General features: G+C 43.2%; 1 protein-coding gene across 1 annotated transcript in view; it reads right to left on the reverse strand.

Moving 5' to 3' along the window:
- Nucleotides 1-21328, reverse strand: part of LOC133049148 (ATP-binding cassette sub-family C member 4-like) — a 352243-nt gene extending 330915 nt beyond the window's left edge. Inside the window, exons 1-4 of the mRNA XM_061133057.1 lie at nt 21192-21328; nt 15990-16100; nt 15333-15453; nt 4505-4729 (exon numbers count right to left, since the gene is read on the reverse strand). Coding sequence (XP_060989040.1) covers nt 4505-4729; nt 15333-15453; nt 15990-16100; nt 21192-21265 — 531 coding nt within the window. The 5' untranslated portion in view covers nt 21266-21328. The remainder of the gene's footprint in view (nt 1-4504; nt 4730-15332; nt 15454-15989; nt 16101-21191) is intronic.
- Between the last annotated feature and the right edge of the window lie 534 nt (nt 21329-21862).

Here is a 21862-nt window from a genome sequence, read left to right on the forward strand (position 1 = left end):
CTCAGAACATAACACATTGGATCATGTGTTCTGGGGTCCTGAGTGGTGTCAGCAGGTGGAGGATGACCCCTGACAGCAGGACTCTAGGAACCCTCATTCAGCCTTTAACTCCTCAGTGTGGCGGCAGCCCTGCCTTCAAGGATGGCAAAGGGAGGAGCAGGAGGAAGAAGGAAAATCCCCCCAACCTGTTTCACAAGGGTAAAGGGTGTAGGTTTGCACTTAAGAGACAACGAAACAATTTTAAGCCAAATTAGATGAGCATGGAGAGGCTGCCTTAAGGAAAGAAATTTGGAGACTTGGACTATCTAAATCTGGGCTCAATCATTAATTCTGTGGGTGAAAATATTTAAACACTTTGGGCTTAGTTTGTTCATTCCAAAATGAGCAAGTATAATGTTTAAAACATTGTTTCTATGAGGAAACTGTGGTCTTAACATCAGTCTGCTGACTTAACAAAAACACAACCCATGTTGCACAATCACTTTATTTGGTAAGAAAAATGCCCTAGAGATCTGAGGAACCTGAAAAGACACCAGGAGTTGCTTCAACAGACCACCAACTAGAGCCACTGATTTGTCGTAGTTTATAAAAATGTTTTTATAAACTCTGTTTATAGTTTGTATAAACAAGTTAAAGAAGAAAACCAATGATCAAGTGAGAATGTAAAATGATATAACCACAATGGAAGAGAATATGGAAGTTCCTAAAAAAAAATTAAACATGAAATTAGCATACAATACAGCAATTAAACTACTAAGGATATACTCAAAAAAACTAAAAATACAAACTTGAACAGATAATTTGTACACTCATATTCACAGCAGCAATGTTCACCATAGTTAAAAGGTGGAAACAACTGTCCATTGACAGATGAGCGAACACACAAAATGTTCTATAGACCTATAATGGAATATTGTTCAGCCTTAAAAATGAATTAAATTCTGACACCTGCCACAACATGGAGGAACCCTAAAGATATCGTGTTACAGAACATAAGCTAGACACAAAGTGACAAACAGTGTACTAGTCCACTTACATGAGGTACTAAAGAAGCCAAATTCATAGACAGAAGTAGAATGGTGCTGGATGAGGGGAGAGGGGCTGCGGAGTTAGTGTTTAATGAGTATGGAGGTTTAGTTTGGGAAAAAGTTTCAGGGATGAATAATGGTGATAGCCACAGAACAATGTGAATGTACTTAATGTCACCAAATGCTGCAGTTAAAACAAATTAAAGTGGTAAACTTTATGTTGTGTATACTTTACCACAATAAAAAATCAATGATCAAAAGCCAAAAGTAATTTTACCAAATCTGTGGCAATGTATTAATAACTAAATGGCAAGTCATTTTTATACACGATACCTCTCACAGGATCATTCAAGATTCAGCTGAAAAGAGGATGAAAATGCTGAATGGGCCATTTTAGGAGTGGAAGACATGCAGCCTTAGAGATCTCCTGGAGACCTGACCCAGCCTGGAATCCAAGATGTAGACAAGCTACAACTACAAGCTTACCAGCCATCCCATTTCTAACACCCAATCTGATTCTTCCCCAGGACCAGGGATCAGGAGGCGGGGCCTGAGCATGAACCACAGATGTTCAGAAGGGCCTTTCAGAGCTGCTCGGCAGCACCAGCTTTGCCCTAAGCAATCAGCCCACCTGTGACCTGCAAAGAAGTGTCTTGTTTCTATAACAGCAGGACTCTAGATGCAAGGCTGTGCATGAGGAAATTTGTCTTTCCAGGTTTCTGGAATTTCAGGTTATGTCGATGGTGTAATTTCCACAATCCCTGACTTCATATAGGGATAAACTTTTAGGTAAAATCAAGCCAGCAAATGAACTTCTTGGGAGATGTTTACATTCACATAAGCCAATGTGCCAGGTCAGATCACATTTGCAAAAGGCAAGATTTCAAAGTGTTAGAGGGAAGAGGAAGAAAAACAGGTGGACAATTGCTTACCTGTGCAGCAAAGAGTGAGATTTGACTAAACCATCAGCTCACACCTAACTAAAGGTTTTCATAATGCAGTTCTGGTAAAATTTCATAATTATTATGAGAGTTATGGAGAAGGAAATGGCAACCCACCCCACTATTCTTGTTTGGAGAATTCCATGGACAGAGGAGCCTGGCAGGCTGCAGTCTATGGGCTCGCAGAGTCAAACACGACTGAGTGACTATCACTCACTTGAGAGTTAAGCATGATCAGAAATGACAAACATTTAGCCAATTTGTAGGGAAATCTGAGTATCCATGTTCAAAATGATTGAAGATGCAACAGAATAACAAAGATGATGATAAATGACAATGAAGACCCCTGACTGGAGTATGCAGGCACCACAGCAATTTCCTCATCACCCAGAAGGAAACCAACTCAGATGCTGCTGCCAAATAAGACAGTGAGATGCCAGGTCTCCAGGTTCACACAGTCCCAGGATGTATAAGACTCTGCTCAAGGAAAGATGAGACAACATCTCACTTTCTGCTGATAGAAGTATTCCAAAGAAACAGAAGCTCTAGGGAAGTAGCAACTAGATAAAAGAAGCAATATTTTCAATTTAAACTGTTTGGTTTTATCTTTCAATGAGGATTTTACTAATAAAAATTATATATGTTTAAGTACCAAAAGATACTTTGATAAAAATACACACTGGGAAATGATTACTATAGTAAAACCACTTAAAGTATCCACTATCTAATATAGTTATCCTATTTTACATGTGTAGTGACAACACTTAAGATCTACTCTCTTGGAAATTTTCAAGGCTACAATACAGTCAAATAAGGATTTTTTTTTTTTTTTTAAAGCAAACAGTCTAAGGTAAAGAGGTATCCAAGATCAAGTTTATACAGAGCCCTTCAGCTCCTGACGCTGATATATCTGTGGCAATACATCTGTAAAGATACCTGAAATCCTTATTCCTTTTATATTAGTTTCAGTTCAGTTCAGTTGCTCAGTTGTGTCCAACTTTTTGCAACCCCATGTACTGCAGCATGCCAGGCTTCCCTGGCCATCACCAACTCCCGGAACTTGCTCAAGCTCATGTCCATCAAATCAGCGATGCCATTCAACCATCTCATCCTCTGTCATCCCCTTCTCCTCCCACCTTTTACTAGTTTAGACCAGGGTAAACTATGGAATAATTTCATGGCATTCCTCAATACAAAATCACTGAACACATTAAATCAGTTCTTATTAAAAGTGCTATGATGCATACTAAAGATAAGAGGAAATATTGTATTATAAAAGCTTAAATGAAGAGCAATAAATTCTCTCTGAGTGAAAATTGCTCAGTCATGTCCAACTTTTTGTGACCCCATGGCCTATACAGTCAATGAACTTCTCCAGGCCAGAATACTGGAGTGGGTAGCCTTTCCCTTCTCCAAGGGATCGTCCCAAACCAGGGATCGAATCCAGGTGTCCTACATTGCAGGTGGATTCTTTACCAGTTGAGCCACAAGGGAATGGATAAAACTGTATATAATTTCAAGTTTTATTTCAAATACCCTACTAATATCTTTAATACCATTAATAGCAATCACATCTATAGAATATAGTGAGGCTATATTTGTCATGAATTCTCTTTATATTTTTCTCTAATTAACATAATTCCATTGAATATAATTAGATGTGTCTTTTAAAATCATAGTTATTCCCTTTCTCAAATACATCCTCTGCTTCTAGTCATAGATTTATAGATCCAATCTCTGAAGTTCACTTTTAAATAAATATTTGATGTAAATTAAGCTTTTAATGAGCAACAAAATTTTTCTTTAAATAGCACCATAGGATTTAGGCATGAAGACATTGAAAATCAACTTGATACCTTTGATACTTATTTTTGAATATTACTTTAATATTTTAAAAATATAATTTCATATTAATTTTTTAAGTAATTTATTTTTTATTGAAGGATAGTTGCTTTACAGAATTTTGCTGTTTTATGTCAAACCTCAATATGAATCAGCCATAGGTAGACATATATCCCCTCCCTTTTGAAACTCCCTCCCATCTCCCTCCCCATCCTACCCTCTAGGTTGATACAGAGCCCCTGTTTGAGTTTCCTGAGCCACACAGCACATTCCTGTTGACTATCTATTTTACATATGGTAATGTAAGTTTCCATGTTACTCTTTCCATACATCTTACCCTCGCCTCCCCTCTCTCCATGTCCACAAGTCTATTCTCTATGTCTGCTTCTCCATTGTTGCACTGTAAATTATAATTTAATATTAATTTAATACTACAAATTTAGTGAGTATTATGTAACAACCTATAGCTAAAAGTTATCAAGGGCAGCCCTCACTTGATCTCAAAGAAAATTTTCATTATTTATTGCTAAAGTTTGCTTCAACAACAACAAATTCAGCTTGATGCAAAGAGCAAGCTTCTCTAAGAAGGCGTAAATGATTACAGTTATGAAATTTTTAGTTTACAGAGAACTTTCCCTAAATGTTTCTGATCCCTCAGGGGAGGTACACACTGTGGAATCAAGTGACACTCACCTTGCGGTAGATCATATGGCACACGGCTACTCTCAGCCTCATCCCCACACGCTGAATGTGATAGAAGTACAAGTGGTGCAGAACGGCCCACACGAGCACGCAGGCGCTCAGCCCTGCCGCATAGCCATAGGCTTCGTGCAAAGCGGCAGAATCATCGGGATCGTAGTTTTCAACATAACTAACCATTTTCCCCAAAAATATGGGTTGAACTACTCTGGTGCCTTCCTAAAAGAAAAAAAAAAAACACCTTAATTAGAAATGTCAATTTTTCTTAACACAAGATTTACTTTTAGCATTAGAAAATGCTACATTGATGGCTTATTTAAAAGAAAAATATGTAGATCCTCTATCTCCTATAAGATAAGCAGGCAACAGTTTTAACCTTACAGCAAAATTTTACATTCAAAGATAGTAAAGCCTTAGTACATTGTGCTTAGTACACTGTGGATGCTCAGTAAATGTTACAACCAGGCTCAATAGCAACTGAGACTTAAGATGAATAAGGGAAAAGGTGGCAGAAGAAGAGGAAGAAATCTGCTTCCATATGAACAAGCCTGCTGGCAGCCTGCCCCCGTCCCCTGTATTCTTAATGTCCCAGCCCAATAGAAAGTCAACCTGGTTCACATATGGGAGACATGCTTTCATCACCTTCTTCATGAATCTTTATGAACTGAGACCCTGGCACAAACACACCCACTCTTTTCCACTCCAAATTCCACATGTCTGTAGATCAAGGGAATGGAAACCAGCTTCAGTTGGAGTACCACAAAGAAACCAGGCTTGGCAGCTCTGCAGGCTCTCAGCTCCCGGGAGCACTGCCTCACTATGTCTCTACCCTCTAGAAGTTGGAATGTTCCTTGGAGTAAAAAATTATACGTGGTGGAGGACAAGCTAAAAAATCATGTCTTCCGTTGTTCATCCACCATCCACTGCAGTTGGTGGTTTGGAAGAAATATTCTGAATCACCTCTTCCCCAAGGCTAAACCAATTGACTCAGGCTGCACTGAGGCTTCTACCCTGAGTAAGACTTAAGGAAAGCAAGCTTCTTTTCCAAAGAAAAAGGCAAAGAAACAGCAACACCTACCTACCTTCCAAACAGCCACTCTACCCCACAACCTACTTCCTCTCTCTAGTCACTCCTTGAAGGTCCCCTTCTTCCCAGGTCCCCTGCCTTCTCCACCATCAAGGAAAACCACTCAATGAATCCAAGTCACCAAAAGTAAACCCCTTGGCCCTTAACATCATTTCCTCCACAGACTTCTCAAAAGACAAAATGCCAAAATTTTGGAAATCTTTCAGGAACAGGGCTTTTCCTCTTTGGCAATCCTGCATTACTAACACAGACAGGGGAAGCAACTGACAGGTTTGCTTTGATAGCTTCTTCTGTCTGTCTGAAGTGGAGGAACCCACACACAAGAGGAAGAGAAGGAGAACACATAACACCAAACACCAAAAAAACTAACCATTTTCTGCTCATCCAACCAGTGTCTGATCAGGATATTTACCAAAAGATGGCTCAGTCCCTCATATGGGCGTCTCATTAAACCTCAGCATTCCTGTCTTGTTCTACACACATGCACACATGCATGCACACACACATGTTTACACGCTGTACCAACTGCTACTCCTTCCATGAAGTCATGGAAATTTTCATCTACTATAGAGGATAAAGGGAACACTATTTAGTTGAAGAAGTATAAGTAAGATGATCAGACCTGAGTAAAATGATCAGTTCTGATACATTTCCACCATGTCTTGTCATCCATCCCGAGGCATAAGAGAGCTCATGGAAGAGTGGATTGGCATACAGTGGATCGTTAAGCACATTGTTTATAGAGTTTCCTGAGATGGAAATGTGGAGGCTCACACAGAGAAGCAAGAAGGTCAAACTGTACACGTGGGCAGTCCCAGCCCAGGTGTTGCCAAGGGCAGTCCAGTGCTACAGCCACAAACCACCAGAAGCCCAGTGGTAATATCTGCCATCCCAGACTTCCCTGAAACTTGTGATTCTCTTCGGGAAACATGTTACTCAGAGCCTGTTACTCAGCTCTCCATTTCAGCCTAATATCCTTGTAATTACAGGAGAAACAAGAGTAATGGTACTCACCAAAGAGAATACGGATAAATGCAACAAATCCAGCAAAAAAGAGTGTAAATAAAGGCAGGTCACTATAGCCTGAACATATCTGGATTTTTTCACTGAGAAACCCTACTTGATAACCCAGTTGAGGGACTTCCCTGATGGCCCAGTGGCTAAGACTCCACAGTCACAATGCAGGGGAACTGGGTTCAATCCCTGGTTGGGGAACTAGATCGCACATGCTGCAACTAAGACCTGACATAGCTAAATAAATAAACACTAAAAAAAAAAAAAAAAGAAGAAGAAGAAAAAAACAGTTGAACCAACAGCCTCAATAAGGTATAATGCCAGTTCATGGCATGTATCTTCCACTCATCTGTCAATTCTTTTTTTTCCCTTGACAATGATTATTCTTTATTTGGAATATAAGTTTTCAAAAAGATAAAGGTTTTCAAACATGAACTGTCACTTTTATCTGATGTAATTTGAGGGGAGAGTCATTTGTTACTCTTAAGCACTATTTTTGGACTTCCTCTGATGGCTCAATGGTAAGGAATCCATCTCAATGCAGGAGACACAGGAGATGCAGGTTTGATCCCTAAGTTGGGAAGATCTTCTGGAGGAGGAAATGACAACCCACTCCAGGATTCTTGCCTGCCTGGAGAATCCCATGGACAGAGGAGCCTGGCCAGCTACAGTCCATGGGGTCACAAACAATCAGACACAACTGACTGACTGAGCACACATGCACAACTTTGCCTCCAGCAAGGAGCAGTCTTGGCAATTCAGAGAAGTAATGAAAAGTATAACGTCCAAGGAATTTCCATTCTGGCGTAAGTTGCAACTATTGAAAATAGAAAATTGATACTATATTCTATATGAAAAATAACTGCAAGTAAAGAACAATTTTCCAGTAATTTCTCTCAAAAAAAATAGAAAACAAAATAGAGAATAGCACAAAACTGTGAAAACAAAACCCCAAAGCACATCAAGAGAATAAGAATACACATATTAAATATGATTCTTCAAAGCTTCCAGAACACACAGGGGAGAAGTGACTGAGGCCATCAAAGGTAGACCAAGTAAATCCATGCCCTCCACATACAAGGGAAGGTTAGAGATGCAGTCATTTAACAGGACAGCTGGCAGCAGCATTTGTAATCTGTGAATGTTTCCATTTCTGGCATTTGGTAAAACTGGCTGAGGCAAACCAGGTGAAAGATTTTCCAGCTACCAGAAGATTATCCTGCATATGCTCAATGTTCTGTTCCAAGTTTTAACTCCAAATGAAATGGTGGTATGAATCCAAAGGAAAGGTCCAATTTCAGAAGACTCTGCTTGCCTTGGAGAGTCTCTCAGAGAGGCAAGGAGTGGCTGTGGCTCACCCTGGGGACACAGACACTGGCGGCAGCCATTCCCGGGAGCCGCCCCTACACGTGTACACTGGTGCGGGCAGACACCACCGAGGAATTCTCTCATCTGCACATTCCCGATTCTCACTGTCAACTAATAAGAAATAAAACAACTGAGAAACTATTCATTATCAACAATGAAACTAACCAGATTAAAACATTCTGGATAAGCAAGAACAAGGTCAAACACTGCCCCCTTAAACTCTTCCTCTTTGACACCAATCTATGACCACATGTATATTCTTTCCACAAACCAATTGAGAATACAGTTCTTATTCTTTCACAAGAGTTCTTCATAACTCTGAAATCATAAAGGATCTTTAAAAGAGCCTAATTTAATATTACAACATCCATTATTCAGGATTCTCTGAGAGTCTGAGTCTCTGAGGCAGAATTTTTTTGGCCACGCCATGGGGCATGCAGAATCTTAGTTCCCTGACCAGGGATCAAATACCAAGGCATCTGTATTGGGGGCATGGAGTCCTAACCACTGGACTGCCAGGGGAGCTCTAGTTAGACATTTCTTGATAGAGTCTTTGGTATTCAGCATCCTGAAAGCACTTGACATTGGGTTCCACCTCTTGCTTCTTAGGGTAACTTCTTGCATGGCTAGGTTAGATGCTAGAACTCCTGTAGTGGGTAGAATTACTCCATCATGTTAATGTACTTGAAACATTTCTTACCCAACTTCCCCATATCTCATTCATGGAAGAAAAAAAAAAAAACTCACAAAAATAGAAACAAGCTATCAAAGAAAAATGCTTCAGTGAAACATTCAAGCAGAAAAGTGTAAGCTTATAGGAAAAATTGAGTAGGCATTTAATCTTTAGAACTGGGGGAAAGGTGACAAAACATAGAGTTGAGGAAAGTCCAGAGATAAGGAGGAAAAGTAGTGAATCTGGGGAAATCATAGCCTTAGGATTCTAGATATCCTAGCCTTCGCTCATCTTTTACACTGTGGTCTTCATCCTGACTGCACCTTAGCATCACCTGGGAAGGGATAAGTGCACTCTGACACCTGAGGCCCAGCCTCCAAAAACTGGTTTAGATTCAACTGATTAGGGTGGAGCCTGAAGATTCCTCTTCCTGTAGATTCTGGATGCAGAAACTAACCCCATGTAAGCATCTGCTAACCTCTACTCTTGCACTGTTAATGGCATCTGAGCCTGGAATGATTACCGACCTGCTCTGAAGGAGTTACAAGGATCACAAAGAGTTTTAGCCAGAGTCCCATGGCATATTTCATGTTTCTAGAAAAATCTTTATAAACCCAAGTCCAGAGATTACAATGACAAAATCAAAATTTTTCATTCTGCACAGTAGGAAAAATAAAATGTTCAGAAAAGACATTTAAAAATATTAATAAAAAGAGGAATCAAAATTAACCTGGAAAGTTACCTCTAAAAGGAGAAGGAGAATTAGAATAGAGCTAACAAGGATATCAGCCTTCTTTAAAAATAGACTTTTCTTGATTTTGGAATCATGAAAACATTATACAGAATTATAATTATAAAACAATTAATTTTTTTAAAAAGCAATTCCTAAAACTTTAGAGTAAAATTAGACAAAAGTACCTAAATATATATCCATCTTGTTGGTTGGCAGAACCATACAAAAAAGAACTATCAAAAGTAGTTTTAAACAAAATAATTTGAAAGTACATTCTCTGTGTGATACACCCACCTGAAGACAAAATGAACTGTAAAAAAAAAAAAAAAAATCTTAAATTGCTTTCAATAGTCACATTATAAAGTAAAACAAATGAATAATCATGTTGATATCATTGAGAATTGGGCTTAGACATGGGACAAAGAATAGGTGATGGGAGAAAAGAGATACAGATGTAAGAGCAATAGGATGAAGTATAAACACAAGCTCTTCATCTGACTTGGGTTGGAAATGCCCATATAAACATATTTGTTTACCTTAAAAATTGTATTCTTTGTCCAATGAAAAAGCTAAGAAACAAAAACCAAGAGCAATAAGCACCTCTAGCACTCAGACTTTAGTCTTTAAATACCATTTCACATTAAAATAAGCCGGGGCTGCTTGGAGAAATGGATGATTCCAGGGCTGGAGCAAATGCTGTACAAAATGAGTTAGAAACACCCTGTCACACCAGAAACCAAAAAAACAAAACAAAAATCTAGCAAAGACTTCTAGAGTATGTGCAAAAGACTTAGGACCCAACCTGAATATACCCTCACTGCCCAAAGATGGCCAAAGGTTGGCACAAGCACAACAAATGAAATGGACTGAAGCAGATCAGAAATGCTGAAATCCATGAGCTCAAACTGACATATGCAAAACCAAACCAAACAAACAACAGCAAAAACTCAGTAGTTCCAGAGGAGAACCAACTCATCATTTTGAAAACAGGTTTAAAAAGTGAAAAAAAAAACAAAAACCTACTTTCCCCTACTCTTCCTATAAGTACCTAATTCAGGGTTAACCAAAGAGCTTAGAATATCCCCATTTTGCAACCCTTAATGAATTATTGGACTTTGAGCAAGGATCATGAATAGCTCCTAACATCACACACACACACACATACACACACACACACAAAAGATGTTATGTACCTCATAAGGGAGGTATACAACCCCACCTCCTACATAGACAAAAGGGGTGAAAAAAAATCCAAGTGAGTTAAATCAAACTTCTAGACCTAAACATCAATGAAGGTGCCACAGAAACATGTTAACTGACACACGGGGAGAAGCAAACAGCCAAATCCAGGCTGTGGGAACCTCTACAGGACAAACAACCTAGAGGCACGGGGTGGAGGGGAACAGAAAAGCAATCTGTATAACCTACATCAGCCAAATGTACCTTATTTAACACCACTTCCAGCAGAAGAGGGGAAAAGACAACTGGGAGCATGGGCTAGATACTGGTGATATTAAGTTAATATTTATGCATAATAATTATTATGTTTATGCTAAATATATTTAGTGGGAGGAGATGTCACATCTTTTAAAGATACATACTAAAATATTTATGGATAAAAATGATATGATGTCTTGGAACTGCTTTAAAATAATCTTGGGAAGTGAGGGTGAGTTTTAGATGAATCAAGACTGCTCATTATGGCAATTATTGAAGCTGACTTAGGGCGACAACTGGGACAACCAAATGAGCTACAACAGTTCAGAGTGTTATGAAACCGACATAAAGGAAGAGTTTTTCATCACTTTTATTATTAGAAGTCCTGGTAAGAGATTTACTCTATTCTTAATGGCAAAGGCTGGTTTTACAAAGGGCTTGGAAAACTCATTGTTGCTCACAGGCAATCACAGTGGAACAAAAACTCTTGAGAACAGTCATATGTAAAGCCAAATTTTCTAGACTATAATTAAACTTTCACTTCTAAGCAGATTCCTAAAATGTTTAACCATTATGAATGCAATCTTTTAAAAAGAGTCTCCTACTACCCTGACTACATAAAGAAAATGGATTGAGGGGGTGGAGGGAACAAGTGAAACAGGTGAGGGAACTTAAGAAGTACAAACTCCAAATTATAAAATAAGTATAAGGGGATCGGGGACAAAAAATTAATATATAAAATTGTAAAAAATAAATAAATCACAGGATTATAATATACAACATAGGAAATATATTCAATAGTATTGGAATAACTTTGCATGGTGACAGTTGGTAACTAAACTTACCATGTACTGTATAAAATATTAAATCACTAATGATATATACCAGAAACTAATATTACATTGTAAGCCAATCATACTTCAATTTTAAAAGTTCCTTTAATTTTACATTAAAAACTTACATATGCTTAGAAAAAGAAAAGAAGGTGGATATAAAACCCTCATTTATAACTCAAGGTCATCACTGTGGATATTACTAACACCTAATGGCTAACGTGATGCTCTCAGGAACAAGCAGGGCGCACACAGCAGGTCTGCTTTGCAGGTCCCCTTCTGCTTGGCTCAGTGCCCCCTCCTCCTCTCCCCTGCTGTGTGGCCCTCAGTGGTTGCTCTCAGCCCACAGTATCTTTGCCACCAGCAGCCACTCCTCAGCCTCCTGGGTTGAGCAAAGTGAGGGACACATGGAAGAAAAGGATGGGAATAAATGCAAAGACCACTCAGCTCCTGGGGAACCAGCCCTGAGTCCAGGTACAGAGCCCACTGTAGGACGCAGAGGATTCTGTTTACTTCTTGCCCATCAGCTGAGCTCCAGAGTGAAGATTTACATAAATATGTGCTTCCCAGCCTCCACCTGGACCAGAGACCACCAGCAAAAGTGGCCTCAGACAAAGGCCAAGTGATTGGACAGGGCTGGGCCACATCTAAGGGTCCTGGGAAGAGGACATAACTCCCGGCCACACATCCCCTCTCAGGGGAATGGACTGGGTGAACCCACTCTGGCTCTCTAAGGTCATCCCACTTACATACCAGCATGGAGACCTCACCTCTCAGAGAGAAGCCCTGATGACCCGGGAGGTGGTCTCTGTGACTCAGGCCCAGGCAGAGGCTTCAGGCTCCTCCTTTCTACCCTGAGGGCCCTGGGCAGGCAGAGACCTGTCCTCTCCACCCCCGGTACCCGTGGAGGTGCACACAGGGGCCAGGTATGCTGGGAACTCTCCGGCTGCTCTGTTCTAATTAGGGGTGACCGGCAAGGGCTCCTTAGCCTGGTACTTGTTTCTCTGAGAGGTAGAGATACTCCTCAGTTCTAACAGGACAGCCCATGGAATTCTCCAGGCCAGAATACTGGAGCGGGTAGCCTTTCCCTTGTCCAGGGGATCCTTCCAACCCCGGATTGAACCCAGGTCTCCCTCATTGCAGGCAGATTCCTTACCAGCTGAGCTATCAGGGAAGCACTTCTCATAGGATAGAGGTTTTCATATCTCAAAATCCTAAAACCCTAAAAGCCTCACTCTGGACTGGCGGCACCCTGCTTTTTCCCACTGGTGCCACCAGGAGTACCTGGGAGGCCCCGCTCATGCTGTGGGTGGTGAGAGCACACTGCTTGGGATCATGGATGAGTCACGGGGCATTATGTGCACCTGAGGGATTAAAAGAGGGCTGGAGATCAAAAAGGAAACATGTTTGTGTTTTAGAAAAATCCTGGGCTGAGTTTAGATCTTCCACCATCTAAAATATAAAGAATAATAAGCAGTATAGATTGAGCACAACATGGGAAGTTGCTTCAGAAAATCAATTATTTAACTAATTAGTACTGCTACTGGTACTAGTAGTACTACCACACAGATGAGCCCCTACATTTACATCCTCTACTCCCCACTTCTCTGCCATGAACACCCAGTGACCAACCTCCCGAAATTGCCCAGGACTCTACCAGTTGCAACTTATGCAACCCCAGGCTTGGCCTTCCTGGATCCCCAACAGGAAAACTTTGAAATCAACACTCCCAGCACCACTGTGGGGAGGATTCTGTCTCAGGAAGAACCCCAGATCCTGTGGCCTCTCCCTCTATGTCTGCTTCTCCCATAAGCTGTCACAGCCAAGACCCAGGACTCATTAAAATGAGATCCATCCAAGGCTTAGTGACCCCACTCAAGGGGCTAACAGCCCAGGACAGCAAGAAAAACCAGCAACTCAGTTCAAACCCAGCCACATGGGCTCTGCTTTGCCTGCTTGACTTTAAGACTCTTTAGCATCTGGTACCAAAGAGAAACTAGAGAACCAGGGACAGCAGAGAAAGACCTGCTCCAGGATGTGATCCAACATTAAACCCTGAGGCCACTCACCCAACCAGGCATCTGGCATGAGTCACAGGCACACACAGAGGCCCCAGGGTTTGTGATAAGCAGAATTCATGAGAGCTCTGCTGGGTGAGGTAAGGAAACCCTGTACAAACAGGCCACACCAGCTTGCCACCTGTGTATTTCAAACAGACTTACTGTGACTATGTGGAACTACCATCACTGGGACAGCTGCACACGGGACAAAGAAGGGCTGGGACAGCCTGAAGGGCCCCTGCTCCCTCTCCCACCTGCTGTCCTTCACAAGGCACTGCAGCATCTAGGTGGTCAGTGCCCTCTCAAAGGTGGCACTCTGCCCCACATACCTGTCTACCCTCTGGCACAGTGGCCAATCCTCTTCTGACATCAGTGAGAACTCCATCCCCCAGGACCACCCAGTCCCCTGTGAGCTGACAGGTCCTCTGTCTCTCCAGTTGTGTGGGGCGGACTTCACCTGCCCAGCTGCCCACTGCCCGCAGGCTCTTCAGTACAACACAGCCTTTAAACAAGAGCCATGCCGCCCACCTGTGAACCACCTGGCCCACCCACCTCACCCCCAAGACGATGGACTGAGGATAACTCACCACCTTCTCCACCTAAAACCCCCCTTTCACAGCAACTGCATCTTCCATCCCTCCTGCTCTCACACACTCACAGCCCACCCGTGTCCCTAAGGCAGCGCTAAGGGACCACGGAGAGCACAAGCCAACCAGGGGGGTCTGCAGCAGACCTCCAGCAGGCTCAGCCAGAACAGGGGGCTGCCGGCACTGTGTCCCCAGGTGGACTGTCCTCTGGGGGATCTTGACCCAGGATCTTCAGGGTCACGGAGGTCACTGACCTCACAGCTTTCTACCTCTGGTTTGCCGTGCTCATCCCCTCCTACACCCTCTGCTGATGCCAGGCTACCAGGATCCCCCTTCAAACAGGAATCCATCCCCACAGCCAGGGAAAGAAAGCAGCATGGAGGGTGCAGAGAATTCACGGTGAAGCTGGAGCTCCTCCCCTCGGGGGCTTTGGCTCACAGTGCCAGCCCACAGGGAAGGGGGCAGCCTGGGAAAAGGTGTGCTCTTAGGAGTTCTGGGCGGCTACAGTCCAGATGCAGGGCCCTGGGTTCTGTTCCCCTGGCAGAGGAGAAGCGATGGTATCTTCTTAGAAAAGCATTTATCAGATGTGACCTGGTCAATGTAACAATTTTTACCTTGTTAAACTATAACAAAAGGGCCATAAAATGTACCTTATTCTGGGCTCAGGTCCAAATTATCTTCCTCTAAATCACAGAGCACATATTGCCTGAGGCTGCTGGAATCTTCTTCTGGTCAAAGATTAGTCAGCGTTTATACTGAGCACCAGGAACTTTCTAACATAATATAAAATGTCTTTTATTTAAAGGCCGTCCTTCCACAACACTCTTTAATCGGTTAAAAGAAAAGTAGTAACACCTGGAGTCCAGTCCTTGCCATTCTAATGACAAATACAACCTCTGAGCTCTATCATGTTTCCGTGAGGGTCTATCCTCAGACCTTAGACCACTGGCCTCTCTCCCCACCCGTCCCGTCCACCTCAGTGCTGAGACACATACACCAAAAAGCAATGCACAGTATAAGAATCTTTTACCTCAAGAAATGTAAACACTCCCCAAATTAAATAGGATTTCCAGTAACACTTTACAATTGCTTTCATTAAGGAAGGCTCCTGTGCGTCTTTCTGGGCTCTCTTAACTTCCTGATCCCAGTACCTGCAACGAGAAACAGAGCACAGTGAAGAACAGCGTGTCCCCCCAGGGAAACGGGGAGGGGCGGAGTGGGAGAGGAGCCTTCACTACAGGGCACTCTGTAGGACCCCATAGATGCTGGCGAACTGCTCACAGGGCTCCTGAAAGATGAGTGGTGCAGAATGAAGCACCAGAGAAACAGGACTGGAGGGAAAAGTCCCAGATTCTGGAAACAAGTTCCTGCCAAGCTTTGCTGGACTCACAGGTCATGAGCAGCTCAGGAGGGCAGACACCCTCCTCCAGGGGCCCCACCTCCGGGGACAGAGCTCGGCCTCCAGGGCCATGGCTGCGGGCTCCCTCCACGTCCACAAATGCACAGGGAACACGGCCTCCCCCAGCCTCCAAAGTGGGCTAAGCCTGGGGTCAACCTGAGGGGGTGAGCATGCAGAGTCAGGGGAGGAGTCTCGGAAGAACCCAGAGGAAGCAAAGCCTCCCCCAAACCTTTAGCCCCACATGGAAATTCTCACTCTCTGTCCTGTCTCCCTGCTGCCTGTGCTCACCCTTGCAGCTCTTCTCCAAGGTGCCGGGAGCGATCTTCCGGAAGCACTGAGTACATGTCATCTGGTCCTAATTTCCATTTATGACCAATTTTAAACAAGGGGTTTAGCCACCTGTTAAACATTAAAAGGAGAGTAACATATATCCAAATTACACATCTCTAATTAGAAACATACATTCATGGACATTGTTTAAAAAAAAAGTCTACATTTTAAATATATAAAGATATAGGGGGAATTTAGACATGTGCTTACAAACATACATACATTCTAGGTATAGGAAAGTCATGCTGACTTATACATGGTATAACTTAAAAGCAGGCTGTTTGTGGCCTACTGAACATGCATTGTACATCTGCTTTAATTATTAAGGAAAAAATATATCTAGAAATGAAAATAAAGTAACAGTGTTTCAGGCAAGCAGAATAGAGCTGAATGGTCATTGTGGGTAAGGCTGCAGATATGTTCCTGTATTACTGAGGACTTAAATCTTCTCAACTGTATCAGATTCAAGGATACATACATGGCACTAGTGGTAAAGAACCCGTCGGCTAATGCAGGAGATGTAAGAGATGTTGCTTCGATCCCTAGGTTGGGAAGATCCCCTGGAGAAGGAAATAGCAACCCACTCCAGTATTCATGCCTGGAAAATCCCATTGACAGGGGAGCCTGGTGGGCTACAGTCCATGGGTTTGCAAAGAGTTGGATACAACTAAAGTGTCTGAGCACCAGTCATATTCAAAGCAGTTTCAACCCTAAGGTCAAGATCTCCTTAGATCAGCTGTCAACACAGAGGAATTTTTACAGGCAATTATCTTATGGACACAAAACCCTGAATCTAACAGTCTCTGGACCCTGACCTCCTTACAGTCCTGTCAGACTCCCCTCAGCCAGAACGCTCATGTGAGCCTCTTTCTGACCCCAATCTTCTGAAGACAAACTCAAGATAAGTAACACCTTCCCAACTAAAATGCACAGTTGATTCTTCTTATGGTCCTCCTTGCTATCACTCCCTAGCAGATTCATATATTTTAAAAAGTAGCATTCAAACATCCAAAAGGGCTGGAGTTTTACTGACTGTTCAATCTGTCACCATCAGCCTCAGTCGGGGAATAAATACAGCCCGCCAGACTTTCAGGGAAATCCACTAACAACTGACAACATCACCAAACTAGGTTTAATTCCTCCATGCCCAGGCTTCTGCCCGGGGACATCAAGGTTGCCCCCATTGCCACCCTTCTGCAGCAAAGGCATATGTGTTAGTTAAATCCCTGTTTCCTGGGGGTCCAACCAACCGTTCACTATGAGCTCTGGGGACAGGATCATACCAAACATGGCGGGGTCTGGCTACCTATGAGCCTAAACATGACTCAAGAAAACCCAAAGACAGTGTGTGCACCCCTGAGGGATGTTTATTCCTTGAGACCCCTATGGCAAGGGCCACCCACGATGGGCCATCAAGTGTCTCCAAGAAAACTCTACCAGGAGACACTGGGCTCTAGGTTGTTCACACCTAGATCAAAGTTACATTCAGATTTTAAATACACTCGCACAACCTGTGAATCAAAGGGAGTCATTCATCTAGTCAGGAGGGGAGCTGGGTTGGTAATAGCAGTTGTCACTCTTGTAGGATCTCTGGTGAGCCTAGCACAAGAAACAATTTATAATAATCTAAGTATGAAAAAAAAAAACAAGGTCAGTCAGAGACTGGCCTGGGTAAGTAGAAAAACCAGTTCTAACCTTAGAATAATAAAATCTTACTGGACCCTCTGGCCTATATGACATTTGACCACCACAAAGCTCTTGATTACCTGCTGGCTGGTCAAGGGGGAATTTGTGCCCCAGCAACCATTTCCTATTGTTTCTAGGTTAACATGAGTGGTCAGATAGAAGAGAGTGCATCCCAACTGCCAGAGAAAGCCACTTGCAGACAAAGACAAATATCATATGGTTTCACTTATACATGGAATCTTTAAAAAAAAAAAACAGTATAAATGCACTTACCTACCAAACAGAAATAGAGTTACAGATGTAGAAAACAAACTTATGCTTACCAGTGGGTAAGGGAAGAAGGGACAATTGGGAGACTGGGACTGACATATATAGACTACTATATTCATGCCCAGCTCTTTCTGACCCCATGAACTGTAGCCTGCTAAGCTCCTCTGTCCATGGGATTCCCCAGGCAAGAATACCAGAGTGGGTTGCAATTTCCTTCTCCAGGGGATCTTCCCAACCCACAGACGTAACCCAGGTCTCCTGCATTGCAACTGGATTCTTTACTGTCTGAGTCAACAGGGAAGCATATATAAAATAGATAAGTAGTAAGAACCTACTGTATAGCAGAGGGAACTCTACTCAATACTCTGTAATAACCTTTATTTTTAATTTTTAAAGAAAAAATATTTTAAAAAATGGATATATGTATAATTGACTTACTTTGCTATACTCCTGAAACAAACACAACATTGTAAATCAACCATAATTCAATAAATTTTTTTTTTTAATAGAGAGGCCGCTTGGCTAAATACTCAGAACAAGAATGGCCTGACTGAACAAATTTGTAACATTTTCAAAAGAAGGATCCCCAGCTTTCCTGGGCTTCTAAGGCCATTCTTAGAACCCCTACAGTTAGTTTCCTTCTCTTGCTCTTTGGTCCATGATTCCTCAATTGTCTCATTGGTTTTATCGTTGGAGAACTGAGATAATCAAGCTGCAGATGGTCTTTACCCAGGGCTATGGGAAACTGGGACTCTAGTTTGGTGACAATTAGATTCATTTTGGTTGAATCAGGAAAAATTCTGCTCCTCTAATCCAACATATGACAACGCCCATGCTCAGCAGGAAGTGATATCAAAATACCAACCTTTTACCCTTTAGAGTCCGCCAGGAACAAGGAGCAGTAAAATGGAAAGGCTGTTGCCCCATAATTATATACCTGCCCCTTTCTCAAATGGAAACCAGTTGCTCTTATCTGAGTTTCAGACTCAATCATAAAAGGAAAGAGAAAAATGAGAACTGATTAGAACTAGCCAGGACCCAAATGGCAGAAGACCTAACCTCCAGTAGACACAGAGCATCATTACGCATTCACTGTAATATATTAGCATGCTTAATGAACCCACCAGGACCATTACAGTTGACAATGGCTATGATATTAAAGTGAAGAGCTCATACAAGGACTAAAAAGGAGTGTTGTCTTAATTTCAGGTCCAAATCACACCCTGTTTTTGCATAAACCATGAATATTCCTCCCTCTCTTAACCTGATTCCCTTCCACTTACTTCAACCCTCCTATACACAGTGTCTCAGTCCAAATTAGGTTGAGAGGTTGATTTGGAAACTAAGTCTCTGTTTCTCCATTCTTTGGTCACTGAGAAAAGTTTGTGCTCTACCTGTCTCACCATCAATTTACTTATTGGTTGGGGAAATCTGAGTGGACAAAGAACCTCCCCAGTCATGATAAGGGGTCTCAGCCTGGGCTAGGATCCTGGCACAAGTCCAGACAACCAATTCCATGGCAAGCACAGCAGTTACATACACAAGAAACGTAGACTCTAGAACCAGACTGCCTGGCTTAAGATCCCACTCCACTGCTTACTAGCTATGTGATAGTAGGCAACTTACTCAACCTCTATGCTTCGGTGTCTCCAGGTGTGAAATAAGAGGCTCCTTCCTCTCAAGCAGGAAAACTGGAAATGAGTGCCGACAAAAATCAGTTTTCACCTTCCATTTCTATGCACATACATTTTCAAACTCAAGAAACAGAATGTGCTTTGAGAATTTCATGCCCTGCCTGAAGTTAAGGAGACATTTGTCTATTTTGATATTATTTATGGTAACCACACACATACTCTGGATAAAGAAATGGCAATCCACTCCAAGTATTCTTGCCTAGAGAATCCCATGGATAGAGGAGCCTGGTGGGCTGCTGTCCATAGGGTCGCACAGAGTCAGACATGACTGAGGCGATTTAGCATGCATGCATGCATTGGAGAAGGAAATGGCAATCCGCTACAGTATTCTTGCCTGGAGAATCCCAGGGACAGAGGAGCCTGGAGGGCTGCTATCTATGGGGTCACACAGAGTCAGACACGACTGAAGCAACTTAGCAGCAGCGGCAGCAGCAGAAACACACATATTCCTTCTTCTCGGACCCTCTTTCCTTAAGGGTTATCAAATAGCCAAGAGATGTAGCCACATACACTGAATACACCACCACCAAAATAAGCATATGAGCTGCCATCCCCCTGGGGATCCCCTAGGCTGTCCCATAAAATAAGTATCAGAATTTGTGGGAAAGATGAATGGGTTAGGGTCGAGAAACAGAAGACCTAATAATCACCCAAGTGTGATTAAAGTCCAAAGGTTCAGACCTGCCTTTCCGCAGCCCCAGCTATTAGATGAAGACTTCATTTAAGAGCTTCAGCTCTCTGCAGTGTTTTTCATCTGTATATTTCCTCCCAGCTCAGGGACCCTTCAGTGGTTTCAGGACCATAAGACTCCTGGGCAGGACCACCTACATCAAGACCATGCACTGCTTCTCTGAGCTAGAGATCTGGATAAGACCCCACAGATTTCAGGGACCCCATCCCCAGGGTTTGGTCCTCAAAGGTGGAAGTGGAGATATCTGCAGCAGGGATAAGGGCTGTGGTCAAATAGACACTCTGTTCCTGGCTGTGTGTCCCAGGAAAAAGCAAAAGGTGTTCCAGAATCGTGTTTCCATTCATTTCATAAAAAACAATTGTATTTTGTACACACATGAAATTGACCACAACTAGGTACCAGGACAGTCAATCACACAGGGAGGGAGGGAGGGAGAGAAAGAAAGACAGGGTCATAGACAGGGGGAGAGAGGGAGTGCAGGGCAGTTGGAACTCAGATGTTCACCTAAGGAACATGGGGAAAGGTGGGGACATTATTGGAAGATGGCAAAGGTGCAGGGCACTGATTAGATAAAGAAAGTTGTTCATAAGCTGCTTGTTTGTAGTAAAAGCTGTAGCTTATTTCAGAACTGACAGTGAATTGCTGAGTGGTTCTGAGGCAGCTGGATAAGGTGGACACCAGGTTCCTGGGTCCTTTTCCCAGCCCTACTGCCACCGGCCCTGAGTGTGAACCCTCTCCTTGTCCCTTGGTCCCCAACAGAAGCAAGCTGTGCCAGGCATGTGCCCGCGGGGACTGTCACAGCTCAGACGGGGCACTCACCAGACAAACAGGTGCGAGCAGAAGTTCGCCTTCTGCAGTGGGTTGGTCTTCACCTCCTGGGACACAGGAGGCATCTTGCCGACCAAGGTGGACACAGACTGGGGTCTCCCTGCTTAGGTGGTGGTGGAGCGCCTGCTGCTCCTGGAGGCGCCGGTAGGGATGCTGGAAACTGGCCGCCCTGAAGGTCCACTGGGCAGGAGCTTGAGAACACTTGCTTCTGATAGTGGAGTGCCCTTTGTGCTCCAGGTCCCGCCTCCCAGGACTGAGCAGCCTCCACAGTCCACCTCTGAGGCACCCGCTCTGTGCAGGTGCTGCCACAGGCATAGGATGGATGCAGCATGCCACGTGTGGGGCTGCAGGACCAAGAGACACCCAGGTAGACTTCCAGAAGCCCCACGCAGGTGCAAGGCAAAGCTACCAGCTCCTTGATAAAGGCAGGCAGGGAGGCTGACTGAGTGGCACAACCAGCTCAGCTCCCAGGAGCGCTCCTGGCTGCAAACTCTGCGGAAGTTCCTTCTCTGAGTCCAGGCACTCACCCAGAAGGTGGAGAAAGGAGGCTCAGCCCCGCCCATCTCTGCTGCTCAGAGGCTCCCCATGCACTTCAGAAGCAACTAGGAGAAAGCTGGCAGAAGGAGATAGCAGCCCACCCTCTGGGCACGCTGCCCTCATCA

This window comes from Dama dama, chromosome 30 (genome assembly GCF_033118175.1).
Source record: "Dama dama isolate Ldn47 chromosome 30, ASM3311817v1, whole genome shotgun sequence".
NCBI lineage: Eukaryota > Metazoa > Chordata > Mammalia > Artiodactyla > Cervidae > Dama > Dama dama.